Below are 21,191 nucleotides of genomic sequence, written 5' to 3'. Positions count from 1 at the left end.
TTACATCGCATTATACCATTACAACACATAACATTACAATGCATACCATTACATTGCATTTAAGGTAAGTGTTGGATAGTGGAGGGGTAAAAATTACTATTCCCACTCCAGTGAGTGCAACAGTAGGGTAAGTGTTGGATACTGTAGGGGTAAAAATTACTATTCCCACTCCAGTGAGTGCAACAGTAGGGTAAGTGTTGGATAGTGTCAGGGTAAAAACTATGCATTGTAATGGTATGTGTTGTAATGGTATGCGTTGTAGTGACATGCATTGTAATGAAATGCTCTGTATTGACATGCGATGTAATGGCTGCGTTGTAATGACATGCGAAGTCAAGGATGTTGCGATGTAATGACTGTGTTGTAAAGGTAGTGTGATGTAATGACTGCGTTGTAAAGGTTGTTTCCCGCCAAAAGTGCGCCAGCAATAGGAAAGGATAGGAATATGCTGTATAATGGTAAATACGTTGCACTCCTGCCCGCTTCCTATCACACAGAGCAGTGCAGTGCAGCAAGGTGGCTTGCTGCATAGCGCTACGTGAAAGATTGATCAATCTGCCCCAGTGTGTTCAATCAATGTGGACTTTGTGGAGGCAACTATTGCAGTCTTTATACATAATGGAACACCTCAACTCCAGCTGGATACAGCCACTCTAGCCCACAGTGTAAGGGCATAGTCCAAGATGTAGAGCTGCCCCCTGTGAGCAGCAGTGCACTGCACAGAAGAGAGGATCTGTGCTGTGCCCTAGAGTACATTGAGTTAGGTACAGGCAGACATTGGATTTGTAGCCATTAAACGAGAGAATGTGAATACTGTTCACTACAGTTCGATCATGACAAATGCTTTAGTTACTTGGTAGAACTGAGAGGTTGGGGCCTGAGTGTTTCAGAGGAGCTTGGAGAGAGATATCCTTAGCTGTGTGTGAGGTCCATACAGTATCCTCTGTTGGTCATGTGATCCTTAGCTGTGTGTGGGCTGTTCATGGGATCCCTACTGGGCATGAGGTCTGCATGGGATCCTGAGCTAGGTGTGAGGTCTATGCAGGATCCTGAGTTGGGTGTAAAGTCTACATGGGATCCTGAGCTGAACATGAGATCCACCTGGGATCCTAATATGAATGTGAGGTCTACGTGGGTGTCTTGTTGTTGTCCAGTTCAGGGTGCTGTGAACACAAGGCCAGTGCTCAGTATGGAGCCGCTCCTCACGCCATCTCTCTTTCTTCCCTTTCAGTGAGACCCAGTGGAGGGATCCAGTGTGGAGCCCAGAGTATCAGTGACAGTCATGTGGAGTTATCATGCTCCTGGCCTGGGGGGTCCCCACCTGCCAACTTACAGCTGCAGCTGTCCCCCAGCATTGATGCCAATGCAAACAATGAGGTAAAACGTAACGTGTCCCGGAGCGATATCACTCCTAACATGACCTTGACATGCAGAGGGGCACAGGAAGGATACACCGACAACTGTTCTTTGGCACTGGGTAAGTTTCTAGTGTTTACCATAATTTGACTTGTGCTGCATATTGTTTCTCAGTGCCTGTGCGTGACTCAAGTTAAGAACAATTGTCATAAACACTAGCTTTAAACGCTATTTTGTCACTGCGCTCACATCAGAGCACCACATTCCAAGCTCTGAAGGCACTACTTTACCCGGTGGCCTTCTTAGACCTTCACCCAGGCCTCCAGAAACTGAGAAAGAGGGTGGGATGAGCAAGGGTGCCACAAGTCATGGACTTACCCGTCAGTTGTAAGTCTGAGGAGACCAGCATCTCGCAGGGAAATGCCTCGCTAATAAGGAGCAGCTGTCACAGAGCCGCTGCCACAGAACCTCTGCCACAGAGCTGCTCTCACAGAGCCGCCATCACAGAGCCGCCGTCACAGAGCCGCCATCACAGAGCCGCCGTCACAGAGCCGCCGCCACAGAGCCGCTGTCACAGAGCTACTGTCACAGTCACGGGGCCGCTGTCACAGAGCCGCTGTCACAGAGCCGCTGTCACAGAGCCGCGACCACAGAGCTGCTGTCAGAATCAATATCACTGAGCCACTGTCACAAGCCGCTGTCACAGATCAGCTATCACAGAGCTACTGTCATAGAGCCGCTGTCACAGACCTGCTGCCACTGAGCCGCTGTCACAGAGCTGCTGCCACAGAGCCACTGTCACAGACCCGCTGTCACAGAGCGGCTGCCACAGACGCTGTCACAGAGCCGCTGTCATAGAGCCGCTGTCACAGAGCCGCTGCTACAGAGTTGCTGCCACAGAGGTGCTACCACAGCCGCTGCCACAGAACATCTGCCACAGAGCCACTGTCACAAAGCCACTGTTGCAGAGCCGCTTTCAGCTCAGAGTCGCAGTCACCGCCGCTGTTACAGAGCCGCTGCCACAGATATACTGTCACGGAGCTGCTGTGATAGAACTGCTGCATGGGACAAGCCAGGTTACATTCATTGAGAGCAGAACAGGGTGGAAATGGATGAGAGTCTCTTGTTCCAGGACCAGAGGCCCCTCATGACCATGTAGTTCTAGATTTTGTGGGAGCAAAGAGGGCACCTATGTAACACTCTGCTACACCGCCGCCCATGCTACGAGAGAACTCGCCCATCGGCTATGCTTCCTGGCTTTGAGATGCCGGCTCACAAGCCTCGGTGTTTGCTGGGGAAAAGCCGCCGCCGCACACAAAGAAGGATCGGAGTTAACATCACCATCGATACACCATGGAGCGACGTGGCTCCAGTTACAGTTTGGGATCTTTTTCTATTTTGGGCTGCTGCAGCGCTTTTGATAAGCCTTGCCACTTCCGCGGAGACCCTGCGAGCCGTAAGGAAAGCCCGGCATTGTTTTCCACAGAGTATGGCATCCCGAGGCACTAGGGGTTCAAAGACAAAGCCTACCAATGCCGGATCCTCCAGTGCGGGTCTGTCAATGTCGGATGCGGACACTGTACCAAAAGGTAAACGGGAGGCCGGGGGCAATAAAAGAGCGACAGGGATATCTGGGGGGGAAACGGTCAAAGAGAGCGGGGGCTCCTAACCCTCAATAGCCAAACTGTTCCCTGGTGCAAGCTCCATGGCCCCCAAGGAAAAAACTGCAATGAGCTTTGAGGGAGGTGAAGAGCATACTGAACCAGCAGACAATAAACTGGGACTGTTTAACAATCAATAGCTTGCCACGTCGCAGATTGAAAGCTTTGAGTCAGTACAGACAGGGGGGTCCCAACAAGGGATTTCAATTGAGAACACTAATAATTCTCCGGAACATCTTAAACCTGCAGCTCCTCCTTTGGCCATTATAGACAATGGCCTCAAGGGGAAGGATCTGAGCGCCCTGGATGAGTCTACCCCCTGTGGGCTGAAGCAGTAAATATGTGGCTATACAATTACTCATCAAGGCAATAACAGCGCCCAGAGGCCTCAAAGCACTCTGTCCTCTGACCCGGCCGGTGAACACTTTTCAGTGCCGGATGGCACAGACTCCGCGGCTGAAGAAAGTTCATCCACCTCAAGCGATGGAGACCAATCTGATAACAATCGCAGTAATTCTTGTAAGGAAACCGGTACGGTGCAAAGTAGGAAGACCACGTTTAGTAAGCAGGAAGGCAAGTGCCTAGAGAAGCATAGAAAGCTTAAATGAGACTATTCCGACTCTCAACTTACCTTCCCTTATGGAGAAGATTCGGGCAAGCCCAGATAATCCGCGAGTCGTATCGGATCCTTCAGAAGAACCCTCTTTTACTTCTATATTACTATCAATTAAGCAGTTCCAGGAGGAAGTTCGCCCAGACAGTCGACTAGCCAAGGGTGCTGCTAAAAAGATGCAAGGGGGTCTGAGAAAACTGAATAAAACCTGTTCATATATCGGGGAATGGGTCACCATGATTGAAGACCGCACCGAAAGCCTGGAAACTGAAGTCACCACTCTGAACAGCTTATGCTCTTCTCAAAGCGCATGTATGGCAGATATTATGTGGAAAATGGAAGACCAGGAGAATAGACAGTGCTGAAGCAACCTCCGCTTACTAGGGATACCCGAGGGGGTTGAGGGGTAAGATCCCTGGCGCTACATAGTGAAACTCCTGAAGGAGGCTTTTCCAGAACATACAGATTGGAACTGCGAGCATGAGATCCAGCGGGCTCAAAGTTTTCCTTTCACTTTGAAGAAACAACATGTCAGTGGGGGAGAGAAGCCCAGAGCCTTTCTGGTGTTCTTCGGAAACTTTTTGCTCAGGCAAATGGTCTATGAACAAGTCCGACCAAATTCCCAGAAGAGCTTTGAGAGGTATCCTTTTTTGCAAAGCTGGACTTTTGCCAAATGTTGGAACTGAGGTGGAGTCTTCGTCAGCTACTCTCACCTTTTCAGCTGCTGGGCGCACATGTATTTTTAAAGAACCCTGCTAAACTAAAAGTTATTCTGAATGGTCCTCACACATGTTTATGTCTGAAGTTAAAGTCCAAGAATACCTTAGCGAAATTAAGGTCAGGAAGGGATAACGTTAGCTACCACCATGTACAATAAGTCCCAAACCTAAATACTAAAACTACCTTTTTTTCTCTTTTTTTCTGCATGGGCAGAGTGTATGTGAAAGGCACCTGGCAGGTTCTTGTTTGGGCTTAGGAGGGAGGGAAAGAAGCGAGGGATTCAAGGGTGATCTAGGGCTGGACCAAATTTAAAGCCTACGGTCTTGAAAGCTGAGGCAAAAGTAATGGTTTTGTATTCCCTCGTTTTATTGGCCTAAATAGGTTTAAATCTTTGCCAGAAATGTTTTGCGGGGCTGGGTGGCGGGGTTTTACTACAGGTGGTCATCATTCAGGTTTTACTTGATTGCTCTATTTTTGAGGGGGAGGAGGGGAGGAGGTGGGGGGAGGGCAGAGGCTGAAGGAAGGGCAGGGAGAGCTAGATTGGGAAGGGTCCCTTTTGTTTTTTTTGTCACTATAAGTTTAACAATTACTTATTGAAGAAACAAAAGTTTGGAGTCTTTTCTCCTGCAAGATAATCGATTTCCTAGAGTCAGACAGGGCACCTCTGGGAGATTGGCTATGTATAGCATATATTTTGATGCTATTTTCAAACATAGTATTGCATTATTATGACCAACGCTACATACTTTAGAATTGTTTCTCTAAATATTTGTAGCTTACATGATGTGCGGAAAAGACAGAAGGTTTTCCAAGGGTTACGACTGATGGGGCTGACGTTGTCTGCCTTCAGGAAATGCACATTGAGGGGTCCCAGGTACATCTTTTAAACTCATTGGGATATAGCGTAATTGGAGGGACATCTCAGGGGGCACATGCGAAAGGCGTAGGTATTTTGGCTCAACGTAACTGCTTACTCCAGCCCTCTTGCACCAAATCTGATCCTTATGGGAGATGGGTCTTAACAGAATGCCCGCTAAACACAGAATTTTCTTTTACTCTTTGTTGAATATACGGGAATATTGATGATGATCCCGGAGTAATAAATTGGGTTTGCGAGGAAATAGCCCTCTGGCCCCTCCCAGTTATTGTACGTGGGGATTTAAACATCAATCTACCTAGTAACTAGGGGGCGAATAATCAATGGAGGTATACAGGCCGGAAACCAAAGATCTTACAGGCCTTAAGGAATTTAATACATACACGGGCTTGTGGATGCCTGATCCAAGCTTAAATGAATCAGCCAGGGTACACTTTTTATTCAGCTCCTCGTCATTCTTTTGCAAGATTGGACTATTTTCTGGTATCGCCTTCCCTGCTCCAAGTAAAATTGATATTGTACCACGATGTTTGTCAGACCATAACCCGTTGATTTGAAATCCAAAGGGTTTAGCGCTCCATAAGGAAGTTTCGACTTGGAGCTTTGAGAGAGTATTATTGCTTGATATGAGTTACCAAATTCATATGAAAAGCTGGATCCAGGACTTTCTCGAAAAAAACATTAGTTTGGCCCCAATTATGGTTGTCTGGGACGCACTGAAAGCGTGTCTCCAAGGGGAAACACTACAGTTTCTTTGAGAAAGAATAAACAAGAGAAAGCGCAGATTCAGGAGCTCCAAATAAAGTTGGCTAAGGTGGAGGAAAAACTGATCGGTGCTGTCCGGATGGGGGCAGAATTTAAACCTGTACAGCTGGAAACGGCAGCCATCAGAGCAGAATTTGTTTTAATCCTGGCAGAGAAAGCCGCTGCAAAATGGGCCACTGCATGCGAAGTGTTGTAATAACTTTTTGTGAGGACATTTTTAGAAGGGAGGGTTGTCCTGCTGAAATTGTTTCTGACAATGGTCCTCAATTTATTTCTGCGGAATTGAGAATTTTTTATTGGCATGGGGCATTAAACATACTAAGACCCCTGTGTACCATCCAAGGGGAAATGGTTTAGTTGAGAGGTTCAACAGAGTGCTTGTTGAGAACATACAACTTGCAGGTAACAGTGGTTTGAACCATAAACAACAGGTTAAAGAGATGTTATGGTGTTATAGAACCACTCCGCATTTGATCACTAAAGAAATCCCTTTCAGTCTTCTCAAGGAAAGAGTACCTTGTACTGTAGCTGTGCCTGCCTGGATGGATAGGGCACGCAAAAGTGAGGTTGATCATGAAGAAATAAGAGTCCGTGTTAAAGAGTATCAGAATTCTTATGGTCAAAGACATAACACACACATTCACAAACCGCGTCGATCTTTTAAGTCTGGCATGTTTGTAAGAGTTTATATAGGTGACAAAACAAAAAAGGGTGCTTCTAAATGGTTGTGTCTCAAGGAGATTGTGTATGTCAAAGGTAATTGTGTAAAACTTGCAGTTGGAAATTGGTGGAACACTAGAAAGGTATCCATATGCAATGCTACTGAACAAGAAGAATGGTTGAAATTTCAATGTCCTAAATTTCAATGTTCCAGGAGTTTTAATCCCACCTCCAATGAGAGAATTTCACAAAGAAAATATACTGTTGATCCTGTCACAACTCGTCACTCCTTCCGCACCATTGTCAGACCAACATTTCTTGATGATTACACATGTGATTAACACATTGTTATTAACCCCTTAGGATTGTTCTTTGTTTATTTTGTTTGCTGTTGGGGTATTTTTACTTGTTTTTTTATTGTTAGAAGGGAGATATGTTATATCCCTGATATTTCATATGTATGCATATGTTTATACTATTCTTGTGGAATGCTCCTCGCTCCTAGGTAACTGTCTCGGGCTTGTGAGGTGATTCTGGAATGTAGGCAGAGCGGTTGCACCGGGAGCAGAGAGCAGACCATCAAGGGCCATTTTCCTTCAATAAAACTTCTTTTCATAAAGACTCTGAAACACTCGTCTTTACAAAAGCTTCTACTCCTACAATAAATCAGACAGAGTGAATAAGGTCAGTGTGTCAGCGTCGAAGATGTTACGATCCATATGTAGTTAAAGGATTATGATTAGGACATTCAAAATCATGTCTGAGATGTGATACATAGCAGTAGTAAAAGATCACCTAAAATAATGGAAAAAATAGGGAGTAGGGAAAAGAAGGGGAAAGAGAGTAATGTCCACTCTGATTTGTATGGTAACAAGGTCATACATGTCAAGGACACTGCAGGTGAGGGAGCAGCCACATGCGTCTATAGCACTGGAGGTGCCTACAATCTGATCAGTAATCAACCAGCGTGGCAGACTCTAGGATTGTTCACCTAGACCAGGCTTCTCCGACGAGTAGCAAATGAGCTACTGGTAGCTCTCCAGGTGCCTGTAAGTAGGTCACTTTTGTGCAGCTCAGACTACTACATTTGAAGCTTGTACTTGGTTGAATTAATATACATATACCAAAATTCAGAGTGTATAGTAGAGATGAAAATGTGTTTATTTTCAGAACTCATAAACTGATATTTGGAAAAAGATGGCTGATTTCCCAAAAATATTTAAAGCTGATATTTGACTGATAAATAATGTGGTATTGATAAGATTTTTTTTTTTAAGTTTTAGCTTGGTGCCAGAGGCTTTGCAGCTAAAGCAGATATGTACTTACCCATGTAGAGGCGCTCCATGTTCACCAAACCTCTTATACATTACTGCTGGCAACCATGCTTGATGCACTGAGGTGATTGCTGGTGGTAATCTTGTAGCCTGGACTGTAATAGTGTCTGATGTGGTCACTTTTACATCAATAATAACATTAGTAGCTCTCGATGAGTTTCATTGAACACAAGTAGCTCTTATTACAGAAAGGTTGGAGACCCCTGACCCAGACAATGGGGCCGAATTCACAACAAAACAAGTACTAACCTAGGCCAAAACTGTCCCTAAAATAGATTACAAGAGTGTATGACAATAATAATGGATGCTGAATTATAATGATAACCGAGGTATGCGCCATTTTAATTACCTCTGGCACAAGGCCTGCCATCAGTCTCATAGTCGAGGATAAATGTGTGCTAAAACTGTGTCTCAATACAGCCAGTATTGTAACCTAGGAGAGAGTCAAAGCCAAAATTGGATACACTGTGGAAGTGTATGCGGCCGTGAGAGGTGAATGCTTGTACACACCAGATGTCATACTCATTGCCTCCAGATGCAAGGCCTGGAGACTCTATAACAGTCTTGGATCAAAGCAAAATAATATCAGTTGAACGGAAAAGGCAATGCTGGAACAGCCCAAGGGTGTATGCTGAGGGAAGGTCAAAATACCTGTAATCTATTTGTAGCTTGGATTGTCTCCCTCTCGGTGTGTCTGCAAGCTCCTCTTAGTCTGTGCTCTCACCTTGTGAAAGGTTCCAAATCTCCATCACTCTCATAAACACACTCTCTTTCACTTCCTCTCTCACAGGCCCCCCATTAACTCTAATGTTAAACTTCACAGAATTACCACAGGATCCAGGATTTAAGGACAACACCACATCATCCGTGATCGGAGGAGAGCCTGTGTCTCTGGCTGTGAACTTGCTGAGCAGCAGCCGGGTGTCTTCAGCAGGGGTTCTCCCAGCCACCTTCATGTGGTTTAATGCCACATCCAACATTGCACCGGGCGGAAGAGTGGAAATCACCTCCAATGCCACCTTCTCCCGGATGGTGATTGCCAGTGCGATGCAGAGCGACAGCGGTGACTACGTCTGCCGGGCTGAGAATCTCCTGGGAGCAACTAACTTTTCATTCCGGGTCCATGTCTCTCCAGCACCAGGTAATCTTGAGAGTGGGCCTGTGTTCAGTGGCTTGGAGCACTTAGAGCATATGTTCTCATAAAGGGTGGGAGGAAATAGGGATTGTTTAATTAAATCGCCCCACCAGATTCATGAGTGGTACACGTGCCCGTTCCTAGGGGTTCTTATCCCACTTTTCTGTGATTAAAATGAGATCTTGACTTATTCAATCTCTGGAGTAGGAATGTACCAGAAAGAATGGATACATATATCAATGGCCACCATGAAGAGCAGGATGCACTGAAGATGTGGTATGGTAGCGAGGTCCTTTACTCCCTGATAGCTTCCATGAAGATGGTTGCTTCATAGGAGTAAAACACCCCAGACACAAGGTAGCACATTTGTACACTCTGCTCTACCACCCTCATGTGACCCCTCAATAGTCTACAATCATACTGTCTTTGAGAGGGCTCTACTTATACACCCTGACATAGCAAGAAGCAGCCATTTCTCTAGGACGTGTTATTCTGTGTTTGGGTGTATGTAATGTTTTCCAAGATTGGTAACAGTGGCGAAGGCAGGATTTTGTACCAAGGGATGAAATACTCTTCAAGGGGTGCCATACTCACTGAAGGTTGAGGAACTTTTAAAACTGCGTGTGACAGTGGGGGCTGCTGAAGTTTAATGGTGGTCGATCAGGAGGGCAGAGGTACCACAGATGTCACCCAGCAAGTAGGAAAAGTGAGCAAGCTGTAACTGCTTCAGTAAAACTTGGGGCGGAAGGGTTTTTCCTCCAAGATATAACAAGCATCATTTTTACCTAATTGGCTACAAACCCATCGGTCCTAAATCGGGCACTCATGAAAAATTCCATTATTATGATTGTTTGCAAGAAAACTTTAAAGAACGTGGACAAAGCTGACTTTTGATCACAAATTTAATCAAATTTGGCTACGTTGCCATGGGAATTGGAAACAATCAAAACATTGGGAATGCAATTTCACTTTGTCAATTATTGATATATGCATGTATAATTTTTTTCACTTTTATATTCTACTTCCTACCATTGTCCATTATGTTATGCTATGCTATGTTATGTCATCTTATGCAATGCTATGCTATTCTATGTTCTGTTCTGTCATGATATGTGTATTTGTAAGGTGCACAATGACCCACAACAGTATTCTGGTGCAGAACAGGTGTGTGTGCCTAGCTCTGCCTGCGGTAGGTTAGTTAATTGAAAAGCCATTGCTTCACCTTCTTGCGGAATTCAAGAAGAGAGGAGGAGGCTCTGATGTGGAGTGTGAGGTCATTCAGTGATTTCGAACCGGTGTAAGAGAACACCCGTCCTTCTGATCTGCGGTGGTGCCTAAACCATGCATGGAATGTAATATTCAGATCCGTATTTGTGGCAAAAGTTGTCTGAATGAATCAGGCAATCCAGGGCACAGCGTGATTTTTACAACTGGAGACGATCTGATCGACGTCCTTTCTCCATCGCGGTAGGATTAAGGACTTTTGCCACAAATAAGGATCTGAATATTACGTTCCATGGATGGTTTGGGCACCACCGCCATGGTCTATTTCTACTGAATAACGGGAATTGTCCTTAGCTGGCCCTTGCCATGTTACGGGCATTGGTGTAACCAGGTTTTGGACTCCAATTGAGCATTGCAAGAGTGATGAGGGTCACTTCACCCGTCCCCTTGTCCTGAGGAAGATCCGTATAGCTGAGGTATTAAAGTCCTTCTTTTGCCAATAAGCCGGATCAAAACGTCGATGCTACTCCCTACCGCACCTGGCCAATTTCCCCTTCCCCATTACCCCTGTTTACAGCCTTAAGGAAACTCTCCTTACAAATTCAAATGAATAATTTGCATGTGGCCAGTTTACATCTAACTGTTTATTGATAATCAGTTTTGTACAGTCTTGTAAATATATGCCCTTTACTTTTCTACACACTTTGAGCTCTCTTGACTCCTATATATACACTTGAGCACTCCTTCTTACACGTTCCCTAGAACATTTTCCTACCTTCTTGACCCTCTAATGATTGTTTCTTTAAATGACTAAATAAATATATTGTAATAATACTTAGTGGTTTTTTCTGCACATTTATTTTCACGATTTACAGACGTTTGGGAGCTGGTTAATGTAAACTCAAATAAGTTGTTAATTCTGTTAATCTAACTCTTCCTTGAATAATTGGTCCAGGACCATTGTTTCTTTATAATAACCGATACCCAGGGACCTTTTGGGAATACCCCATTGTTTATAATAGTGTGACTTGTGAACCATGTAAATATCTCTCTCAGCATCTTTAGGGTGTGGAAGTAGGATGCAGTGACAGCATTGACCTGTGTATTATGTCCATTTTGCTGTTCTTGACTTTTCTGATGTTCCTGATGTGGCTGCTGGATGTAGGTGCAAGTTTGGCCAGCCACCAGTTGGAATTCCATGGTGAGGTGTTCTTGCTGAAGATCACTACTTCTGTCTTGTCGGTGTTGGGCTTAAGACAGTTGGCTTTCACCCAGCTAGCGACTTCGGTCATATATGCAGACAATTTGTTTGCTGTGTTGGGGGTCTTATGCGAGAGGGAGAGTATGAGTTGCATGGTGTTGGTATGTAAGAGGATGTCGATGTTGTGTGCACGAATTACTTTGGCCAGAAGGATCATATATGCATTTAAGAGGGTGGGGCTAGAAGTAGATTGTCAGTCATTGTGACTGACATGCTGTTTGGAAGTAACATTAAAAGTTTCAGAGAACTCACTTATCAGGCGATAGATAGTACAGTTAGGCAGATGTTAAAAGCTCAAACAGCAGAGATACTGCTACAGTTCTTATAAGCTCAGGCCTCAAGTGAAGCACCCGCTGCACCAAGGAAAAACACAATACATCTCACAAAAGTAAATATACAGATTATCCAATCTGTTACAAATTGGGTTGTTGGTTGACTGGGGTGTGAGCCATGGAAGCAACCATAATCCTAGTTAGAGTTAGAGGCAGGCACACCCTAAGTTAACCCTTGCTCACCCTCTGGTAGTTTTGCACAGAGCAGTCAGGCTTAACTTAGAGTCTTCATGTAAATTATTTGTGCAACACTTCAACCAGTAAAACATTGAAAACACCACACAAAAAAATACCACCCCAAATTAGAAAAAAGGATCTGGCTTTAATGAATAAATTAAGATCAAAACAGCAAGCATCCAATGAGTAGAACTAGAGTTATTGAAATGCAAAGTTTCTAGTGAGAAATAATATCAAAAGCACCAAGTGCTATTTGAGATATCTGGTCAAGCCAGACTGGGACAAAGTCAGGCTAGCCATGATGGACTGCAGGCAAGCTACAGGGACACAGTTAGACCCGTTGAACAGAGTACCTTAAATCCTGGTTGCGGAGCCGTGACTAGTTCCACATTGAAGATGCAATGGTTCCAAAATGTGGTCAGATTGAGTTGTGTGGTCCACTTGGATCGACGTTGAGGATCCTGCCAACAGAGCTTGCGATGTGAATTCCGGTGTCAAGGATGCAAGGCACAGCTGAGGCGATGCATCAATTTCGATGAGCGGTGAAGCTGTGATGCAGGGTTTTGTTATCGTCGAGGCTGCTGTTGACGAGGGATGCGATGCACAGCAGCAGTTCTGAAGGTGATGCGTCGTCTCAAGAAGCAGGAGGCGGTGGTGATGCAAGTCTTTTGCAGCAGATCCAATCCACGCAGCAAAGGCGATGCATTGGTTGTGCTTGGGATTGTGGCACTCAGACAAGGAGATGCACTGCAATTGTTAGTTCTGCCCTGGAATATGTCACTCAGCAGGGAAGATGTGTCGGTTCTGCTGACAACCACCTTAAGCCAACTTCCAAGTCTCCAGGACTGGGGTGGCACCAATTGTCAGGGCAGACTCACAGATTGCAGAGTTCGGCTACAGGGGTTAGACCTCTGTTATGTCCCTGAGGCTTCCGATTAGGTGTCAGATTAGGGGGCCAGCCAACTAGCCCGTAGAGTCACTCTGTTCTGGGGTCAAGAGATGCAGTTTCTGTCCTTCCCCCCAGGCAAGAGTGCAGCAGGCAGCAGATCAGCACAGCAAAGCAGGAATTCAGCAGAGTGTCTTGTCTTGTAAATGTAAATGTATGTGTCTTGTAAAGTGGCAGTCCTTCAGCAGCATAGGGGTCCTTCTTCCTGGCAGAGTATCCGCAGGTCCAGAAGTGTACTGAAATTATGGTGTCTGAGGTCTATTCTTTATACCCAGTGGTGCCTTTGAAGTGGGGGAGACTTCAAAGACATGTATTTGAAGTGCACAGATGACCTGCCTACCCTGCCCTGGCTCCAGACTAACTACAGGGGGTATGTAGCCTTTTGTGTGGAGACAGGTCTATTCATGTGTAAGTGAAGCCTTCCCATCCTGCCAGAGTTGGCCCATTGAGGCACACTTAAGCTCCCACTGTGTGTGGTTCTGTAGGAGCAATACACAAAGCCAATCTGCCACTGACATCCAGTCATGGTACAGGCACCAAATGGCTAAAACAAGAAAATGCAACTTTCTAAAAGTGGCATTTTCAGACTCGCAATTCAAAATCCAGCTTCACCATAGATTAGAATTTTAAATTAGGATTCGAGCGACACCAAACCAGGCATATCTACCCATTTGGCAATTACACTTATATGATGAATTAAATTAATCCCAATATTATCCTATTGGAGATATAGGCCCTGCAGTAGTGTAGAATACATGTAAGAGTTTTTAAGTAACGGGCCGTGTAAAACTTAAAAGTAAATATATTGTACCCTGCCATCTGGGCTGGTCAGCCCCTCCCCCTCCACCCCCGAGGGGTGACAAATGTATTATAAAGGAAGTTTAGGGCCTGGCAAAATGTTTATTTTGCCAGCTCAAAATGGCAGTTCAAACTGCACACACCGACTTTGCAATGGCAGGGCTGAGACATGGTAAAAGAGATACTTAAGTGGGTGCCACAATCAGTGCTGCAGGCCCACTAGTAGCATTTAATTTACAGGTCCTGGGCTAATGTGGTGCACTTCACTAGTGACTTATAAGTAAATTAAATATGCCAATTTGGTATGAGCCAATTTAGCCAAGGCATAAGCCAATTTTACCATGTTTAGGAGAGATCGCATGCTCTTTAGTGCTGGTTAGCAGTGGTAAAATGCCCAGAGTCCTAAAACCAACAAAAACGAATTCAGCAAAAAGTAGGATGAGGAAGGCAAAAGGTCTGGGGGTGACCCTGCAACAAGGGCAATTTTCCAACTCTATCATATAGAAGATTTCTATTCAAATAAATACACCCAAATGTCCAAAAATATTCTTGCTACTTTCATGAAAAGCAATTTTTCATGAGAAATATTATGTTTCAGTAAATACACATTTGATTTGTAAATCTCAGTGTTTCACACATTGACAGATTCCGCCTTGCATTCAAATATCACCACCACAAAAAAACAATGGCCATTTCATGGCAAGTAGTTTCGTCATCATTGTGCCAGAGTGGTCCTTCTCATGCCATGGAAGCCCACAGGATGCCAATAATTACCACTATTATGTCCCAACATTGCACATGGAGTAGCATCCTGCAGGGGAGCACACCATTGTTGCACATGCCATGGATGCCTAGAGTATATCAAGAAATATCAACGTTATTCCAGATGTAGCATTATGCCAAGGGTGAACACCATTGTGGCATAAAAATACCACGAGCCATGGGCAGCATCATATCAGGGATGGGCACCACCGTATCATGAAAGCCCATAATATGCCACAGACTGCCACTTTTATGCACAAGTATTGCTTAATTATTAATGAAAGTCACTTACTTTTTAATTTCATGGTGAATTGATTCCTCTATTGATAGGATAAGGAAATGCAACTAATCACAAACATTGCAGGAGAAATGTACCGTTTTAAACAAATGTATACATGGGAAACCTTCCAACCCCGGGGATGGGAAACTTTCCTGCATGAATGCAATACATAGTGACATTTTTCACTTTCCATGTGTGCTGCAAAATGCAGTGCACATGGAAAGAGGAAATAACGAGGAGAAATAAAGTTATTTTTACCTAGTTACGCCTCACATGGAAAGAGGAAGTAACGAGGTGAAAAGAAATTAATTCCCCTTGTTGCATTTTACTGGGGAAGGCAAATCCTTTTGACATGTTTCAAGTTTTAGTGGCCTTAGTAAATCTGAAATATGCCAAAATCCACAGGTGGATGCGTGTGAATGTCTATGCTGTACCCACGGAACGCTTCACAGCTTGAAATGTAAAGTAGTGCGAGCCGTTGCGTTGTGTTACATTTATTTGCAAAGCCACGTAAGGCCAGGGAAATTAGGCCTTGCGTAGCTATATAAATATTACTGAAGCCTTTGCATTGTCCATGCGTCACCTTGCACGATGCAAGGACAATGCAAAAACTTGATAAATACGGGCCAGTGCGTTTTTGTACTCTACAACTGAAAGACGCTAGCTTCATCAACACTGAATGATGAAAGGCTGGGGCTATCTTACGGTACTCATTTTTATCAAACTCAGGATGAGAGGCTAAATCTAAGCTTTTCCCATTGGAATACACAAGGATCTTTTCAACAGGTGCCTGAAGCCACTGACCTATATTTAATAAGGTGGCAGACAGCTTCACAGTGACATTGGGTGGTAAGATGAGATGCAAATTCATGGCGTTACCTCATGAGTAAGGCATGTCCTCCCACACAGACAGTCTGACCACTTCTAGATGCATCATGGGCAGGTGGACTGAGCCTGAAGACCTGAAAGAGCTGCAGCACCTTCGGTGATAGTGGGAAAGACCCCTAAGAGTGTCAGTGGACATCCACGCTCCAGATGGAAGGGCTGCTTTCCAGGAAGTGAGGTTCAGATTTTGGGGGTTGTAGATTCCTGCCACGCGCCTTTACTCCTAGCTCCCATACAGTTTACACCGAGGATCTTACAGTTTACATTTAGGATTATCCAGTGAGGATAATACTGTTTACACTGAGGCCCATACAGTTTACACTAAAGCTCGTACAGTTTACTCTGATGACCAGACAGTTTACCCTGAGGATCTTACCATTTACACTAACAAACCTAAGGTTTACACTGAGGATCACACATTTTACTCCGAAGCTCATACAGTTTACACTTAGCATCATAGCGTTCACACTGAGCATCATCCAGTTAACCCTGAGAATCCTACAGTTCAATCCAAGTATCATACAGTTTGAACTGAGGATAATACAGTTTACACTGAAGATTCACTTACGGTCATACAGATTACACTGAGGATCACACAGTTTACACTGAGGATTATTTAGTTTACACCGAGGATTGTACAGTTTACACTGACGATCGTTCAGCTTACACTGAGGATTGTTCAGTTTACACTGAGTGTGATACAGCTTACATTGATGATCATACAGTTTATGCTGAAAATCAGGCAATTTACACTGAGGATCTTACATTTTATATTGAGGATCATACAGCTTAAAGTTTATACTGAGGATCATACAGTTTACACTGAGAATCAACAATTTGCACTGAGAATCAAACAGTTTACACTGAAGATCCTACAGTTTATACTGAAGATCCTACAGTTTACACTGAAGATCCTACAGTTTACACTGAAGATCCTACAGTTTACACTGAAGTTCTTACAGTTTACACCGAGGATCATGCAGTTTACCCTGAAGATCATTCAGTTTACACTGAAGCTCATGCAATTTACACTAAGGCTCATACAGTTTGCACTGAAGATATTTCAGCTTACCTTGAGGATGTTACAGTTTACACTGAGTGTAATACAGTTTACATTGAGTATCATAAAGATCATGCTGAGGATCATACCATTTACAGTTACCCTAAAGATCATACAATTTACACTGAGGTCTTACAGTTTATACTGAGGAACATAGAGTTTACACTGAAGATCAGACATTTTACACTGAGGATATTACAGTTTAAAGTTGACACTGAGGATTTATAGAGTTCACACTGAGGATTGTACAATTTACACTGAGGATCGAACAGTTTACACTGAGGTTTGTACAGTTTACACCAAGCATCATACAGTTCACCCTGAAGATCATTCAGTTTGCAATGAAGAGCTTACAATTTACATCAAAGGTCATACAGTTTATACCGAAGATCTTACAGTGTACTCTGAGGATCATACAGTGTACAGCAAGGATTGTGCAGTTCACATTGATGATCCTGCAGTTTACATTGAGGAATATTTAGTTTATACCGAGGATCATACAGTTTACACTGAGTGTTATACAGCTTACATTGAGGATCACAAAGATTATGCGGTGGATAATACCGTTTACATTGAGGATCATACAGTTTATGGTGAAAGATCAGACAATTTACAGTGAAGATCTTACCATTTACATTGAGGATCATAGAGTTTACACTGAGAATTGACAATTTACAGTGAGGATCGAAAACAGTTTACACTGAAGATTTTACAGTTTATACCGAGGGTTGCACAGTTTTACACTGAGGATTGTTCAGTTTACATTGAGTGTCATACAGTTTACAATGAGTATTTTAACGATTATGCTGAGGATCATACCGTTTACATTGAAGATCGTACAGGTTATACTGAGGATTATACCGTTTACATTGAAGATCGTACAGATTATGCTGTGGATCATACAGATTATGCTGTGGATCATCCAATTTACACTGAGGATCATACAGTTTCCACTGAAGATCATACAGTTTACACTAAGGATCGTACAATTTACACTGAGGATTGAAAAGTTTACACTGAGGTTTATACACGTTATACTGAGCATTGTTCAGTATACACCGAGGATCATACAGTTTACACTGAAGATCTTACAGTGTACACCAAGGATTATACAGTTCACAGTGAGGATCATAAAGATTATTCTGATGATTTGCATTGAGGATCATACACATTATACTGAGGATCATGTAGTTTACCCTGAAGATCAAACAATTTACACTGAGGATCTTAGAGTTTACACTGAGGTTCATATAGTTTAAAGTTTACACCGAGGATCATACAGTTTGCACTGAAGATCTTGCAGTTTACACCAAGGATTGTACAGTTTACAATGAAAATCGTTCAGTTTACACTGAGTACCATACAGTTTACGTTGAGGATCATAAAGATTATGCTGAAGATCAGTGATTTACACTGAGGATCATACAGTTTAAAGTTTGTACTGAGGTTGATACAGTTTACACTGAAGATCATTCAGCTTACCCTGAGGAGCATACAGTTTACACTGAGGACCATAGAGTTTGCACTGAGGATCATACAGTTTACACTGAGTAACATACTGTTTATACTGAGAATTTCATACAAGGAATCCTTTAGTCTCTATTGGGGTATTGCATGAATCTGGTCCCAGTGCATCACAATCATTGTTAATTTTCCCAGGTTGAACTTATCTTCATTTCATACACATTTTTGAGTAGCTAAAATAAAACTTAATATGCACTGGTCGTGGCATTGAAGCAAAATAACTATCTGTTGATGCGATGAACAACCTCAATGACCACAATGCACTGTGACGTGAAATTGTAGTTTAGAAACTAGGCTACAACAGATTTCTTCACCAGGCAGTTATTTTCTGATGTAGGTTAACAGCTCAAATTAAAATCCATTTTCTGTGAGGTTTATAACTTCTTCTACCTGCTGGACATTTCCGTTTTGGTTTTGGGTCTTTGGTGGGTGTGGATCTAACAACAGATAGATTCAGACTTCCCATTAAAATTCTCTTGCTTCTATTTGACAGAGACATCCACAACAGTAACCACGTCCACGACCACTCCACCTGTGACCCGTCCAAATGACAATGCTGGAGGACTGTCGGCTGGGGCGATCGCTGGTATTGTCGTCGGGGTGCTAGCCGTGGTGGTGATCATTGGAGTCACGGTGTACTGTGTTCTAAAGAAAAAGAAAGGTGAGTAAGAGCCAAAGAGGCGCTCCTTCCAGTGAGGACCTGTGAGGGAGTTGGGATGCTGACAGCATGTTTTCCTTCTCTACAGATAAAAAGCTGAGAACATCCAACAGGTAAGCCTTCTTTCTTCTGGAACTCAGTCGAATAAAGGCAGTAAGTCTGGGCAAATTGTTACATTTGTTTTCTTCTTTTTACAAATGGGGACCACCGGCAATAGATGATTATTAATATTTATTAAGGGAAATTCATCTAACCTTTAACCATTAGCAGGCACTACACCCTAGAAACCTCACTATAAACTCAATATAAGCTTAAAGGTACAGAATCCAACACATCCTTTTTCCCAGTCCAATTAGAATAGGACGATACGTATGTCAGAAATAAGTTATGCAGATAATCAGTGAGCATAAAAGAAATGGTACAAATTTAGGGAGAAAGGACGGAAAATTCAAAAATAGACACAGGAGTTGAGAAATATGAGAAGGAGACTATAAACAAACCTACACACTACCTGAAGAGTAAGAACACACATAATAATCCAGTCTCTTGGGTCTCATTTTCTTCCATACTGTTGGACCTGGCCCTTTTGGCAGGTTCACCCCCAAACTATTTGCATTTATCCTGGCCTTTTCCCCTATGTAGTGTTAGTAGTTTTAGGCCTATAGGCACTTTTAGCACTGTGTCCCAGTGTAAAGTGTGTGCGCTCTGTGTTACATGTAGTGAGACTGGCCTGCCCTCCCATAGGAATGCATGGGGGATAGGTGTGTCCATGGTAGTTCCTAAGGTGAGAGGAGTGCAGGGGCGAGTTTGGTATGTGCAAAATCGTGGGAATAAATGCTGCGCAATGGTGTGCGCAGATTTATGGTGACTGGTGGGGAAGTGCCACTTCTAGAAGTTGGCATGTCGGTGTGCTGTGTGATGTGAATTGCCTGTCTGGCTTGTGATTGAAAGGAGCTGAGAGGGCCGGGGAATTCCAGGAGCCAGGGTGAGTCTGCCCGGTGGTGAATAGAGAGATCTGCATGTAGATGGGAGGGAGGAGTTGCACCTGGGACCTGAATAGGGCTGGGCCTTCCCTTCACAATGCTGGCTCCACCTCCTGTGGTGCGTCTGATGTCCCTGGCCTGTCCTGTGAATAGAGAGGGGAGTTGGGCAAAACAAAGTGCTCCTGAACCAGTTGTATCTGGTTCTCCCCTTGCCCTACAGTTGCAGAACAAAGGAAAATGCTGTATAGAAGAAGGGGCTGTGACCCCATGAAAATGTTCTTGTTTTTGACTGGAAACTACCAGGGGCGTGCTGCTGCTGGGGCTCAGGGGAATGCTTGCCTCCCTGGGCCCTGCCCAGCCCCTGGATACCTGGAGGACTTCTTTTTGGGGGACCCTTCTGCCCTGCAGTGCCCTCTTCATCTGTGAGGGCCTTGTTACTGGGACCCTTTTGCTCCAGTGGCTATTCCTTGGAACTTTGTGGCTTTGTACCTCCTAGCGCCTCGGGAGCGCTTTATTCTTTTATTGTTTTGCAGAGCGTGGTATTTACACCAGGAGGGAACGCTTCTGCCTCCCCCTCGCAGCGCTGGGCTGCAATCACCTTCGTGGGATTCCCCACATTCCGGGCTTCCAGCGGGAGCCCACCCCGCATTGGTGCCAGCTCGAGCGGGAGCCTACCCCGCTTTATATTAATGATTTTAGGCAAGTGTCCACCCCGCGACTTGGCCGATATTTTGTGCGCGGGTGCCCACCCCGCGACTTTACCCTTGATGGCGTATTTCTGGTACCGAGGGAGCCTACCCCTCATTTTCCGCTGCCGTGATTGCCGCTGCAGTCCCGCCGCGGCCACCCCGGAAGTCAGGCAAGTCTGCCTGTGATGGGGGCGGGGCCGCGGCAGGACCGGAAGGAGGAAGTCTAGCAAAGCGCCCGAGGCCGCCGAGAGCAGCGCGGGGCTCCTGTGGAAGGGAAGCCCCACGCCGGTGCCGGCCGTGCCACTGCAGAGTCCCGGTCCCAGAAGAGGGACCGGGTGAAGAAGAGGCGGCCGGAGCAGGCCGCGACCCAGAAGTGCGCCCTGCGGGACCCCCGTAGTGAAAAAGGAGTCCCGCGGGCAGCACCAGCTCGACCGGGACATTAGAAAGAAGCGCGGCGTCTGCCCCAGCTCCACGCCATCAGAGGAGCATCC

General features: G+C 44.6%; 1 protein-coding gene across 1 annotated transcript in view; it reads left to right on the top strand.

Moving 5' to 3' along the window:
* The window catches only part of LOC146808743 (pregnancy-specific beta-1-glycoprotein 1-like), a 321,140-nt gene extending 300,408 nt beyond the window's left edge, over positions 1-20,732 (top strand). Inside the window, exons 6-9 of the mRNA XM_085615560.1 lie at positions 1,232-1,477; positions 8,810-9,127; positions 18,864-19,031; positions 19,117-20,732. Coding sequence (XP_085471686.1) covers positions 1,232-1,477; positions 8,810-9,127; positions 18,864-19,031; positions 19,117-19,145 — 761 coding nt within the window. The 3' untranslated portion in view covers positions 19,146-20,732. The remainder of the gene's footprint in view (positions 1-1,231; positions 1,478-8,809; positions 9,128-18,863; positions 19,032-19,116) is intronic.
* Positions 20,733-21,191: the final 459 nt, after the last annotated feature.

This window comes from Triturus cristatus, chromosome 7 (genome assembly GCF_964204655.1).
Source record: "Triturus cristatus chromosome 7, aTriCri1.1, whole genome shotgun sequence".
NCBI classification, from domain to species: Eukaryota; Metazoa; Chordata; class Amphibia; order Caudata; family Salamandridae; genus Triturus; species Triturus cristatus.
Note: the sequence above shows the minus strand (reverse complement) of the source record. Positions and strands in the feature narration are given on the sequence as shown.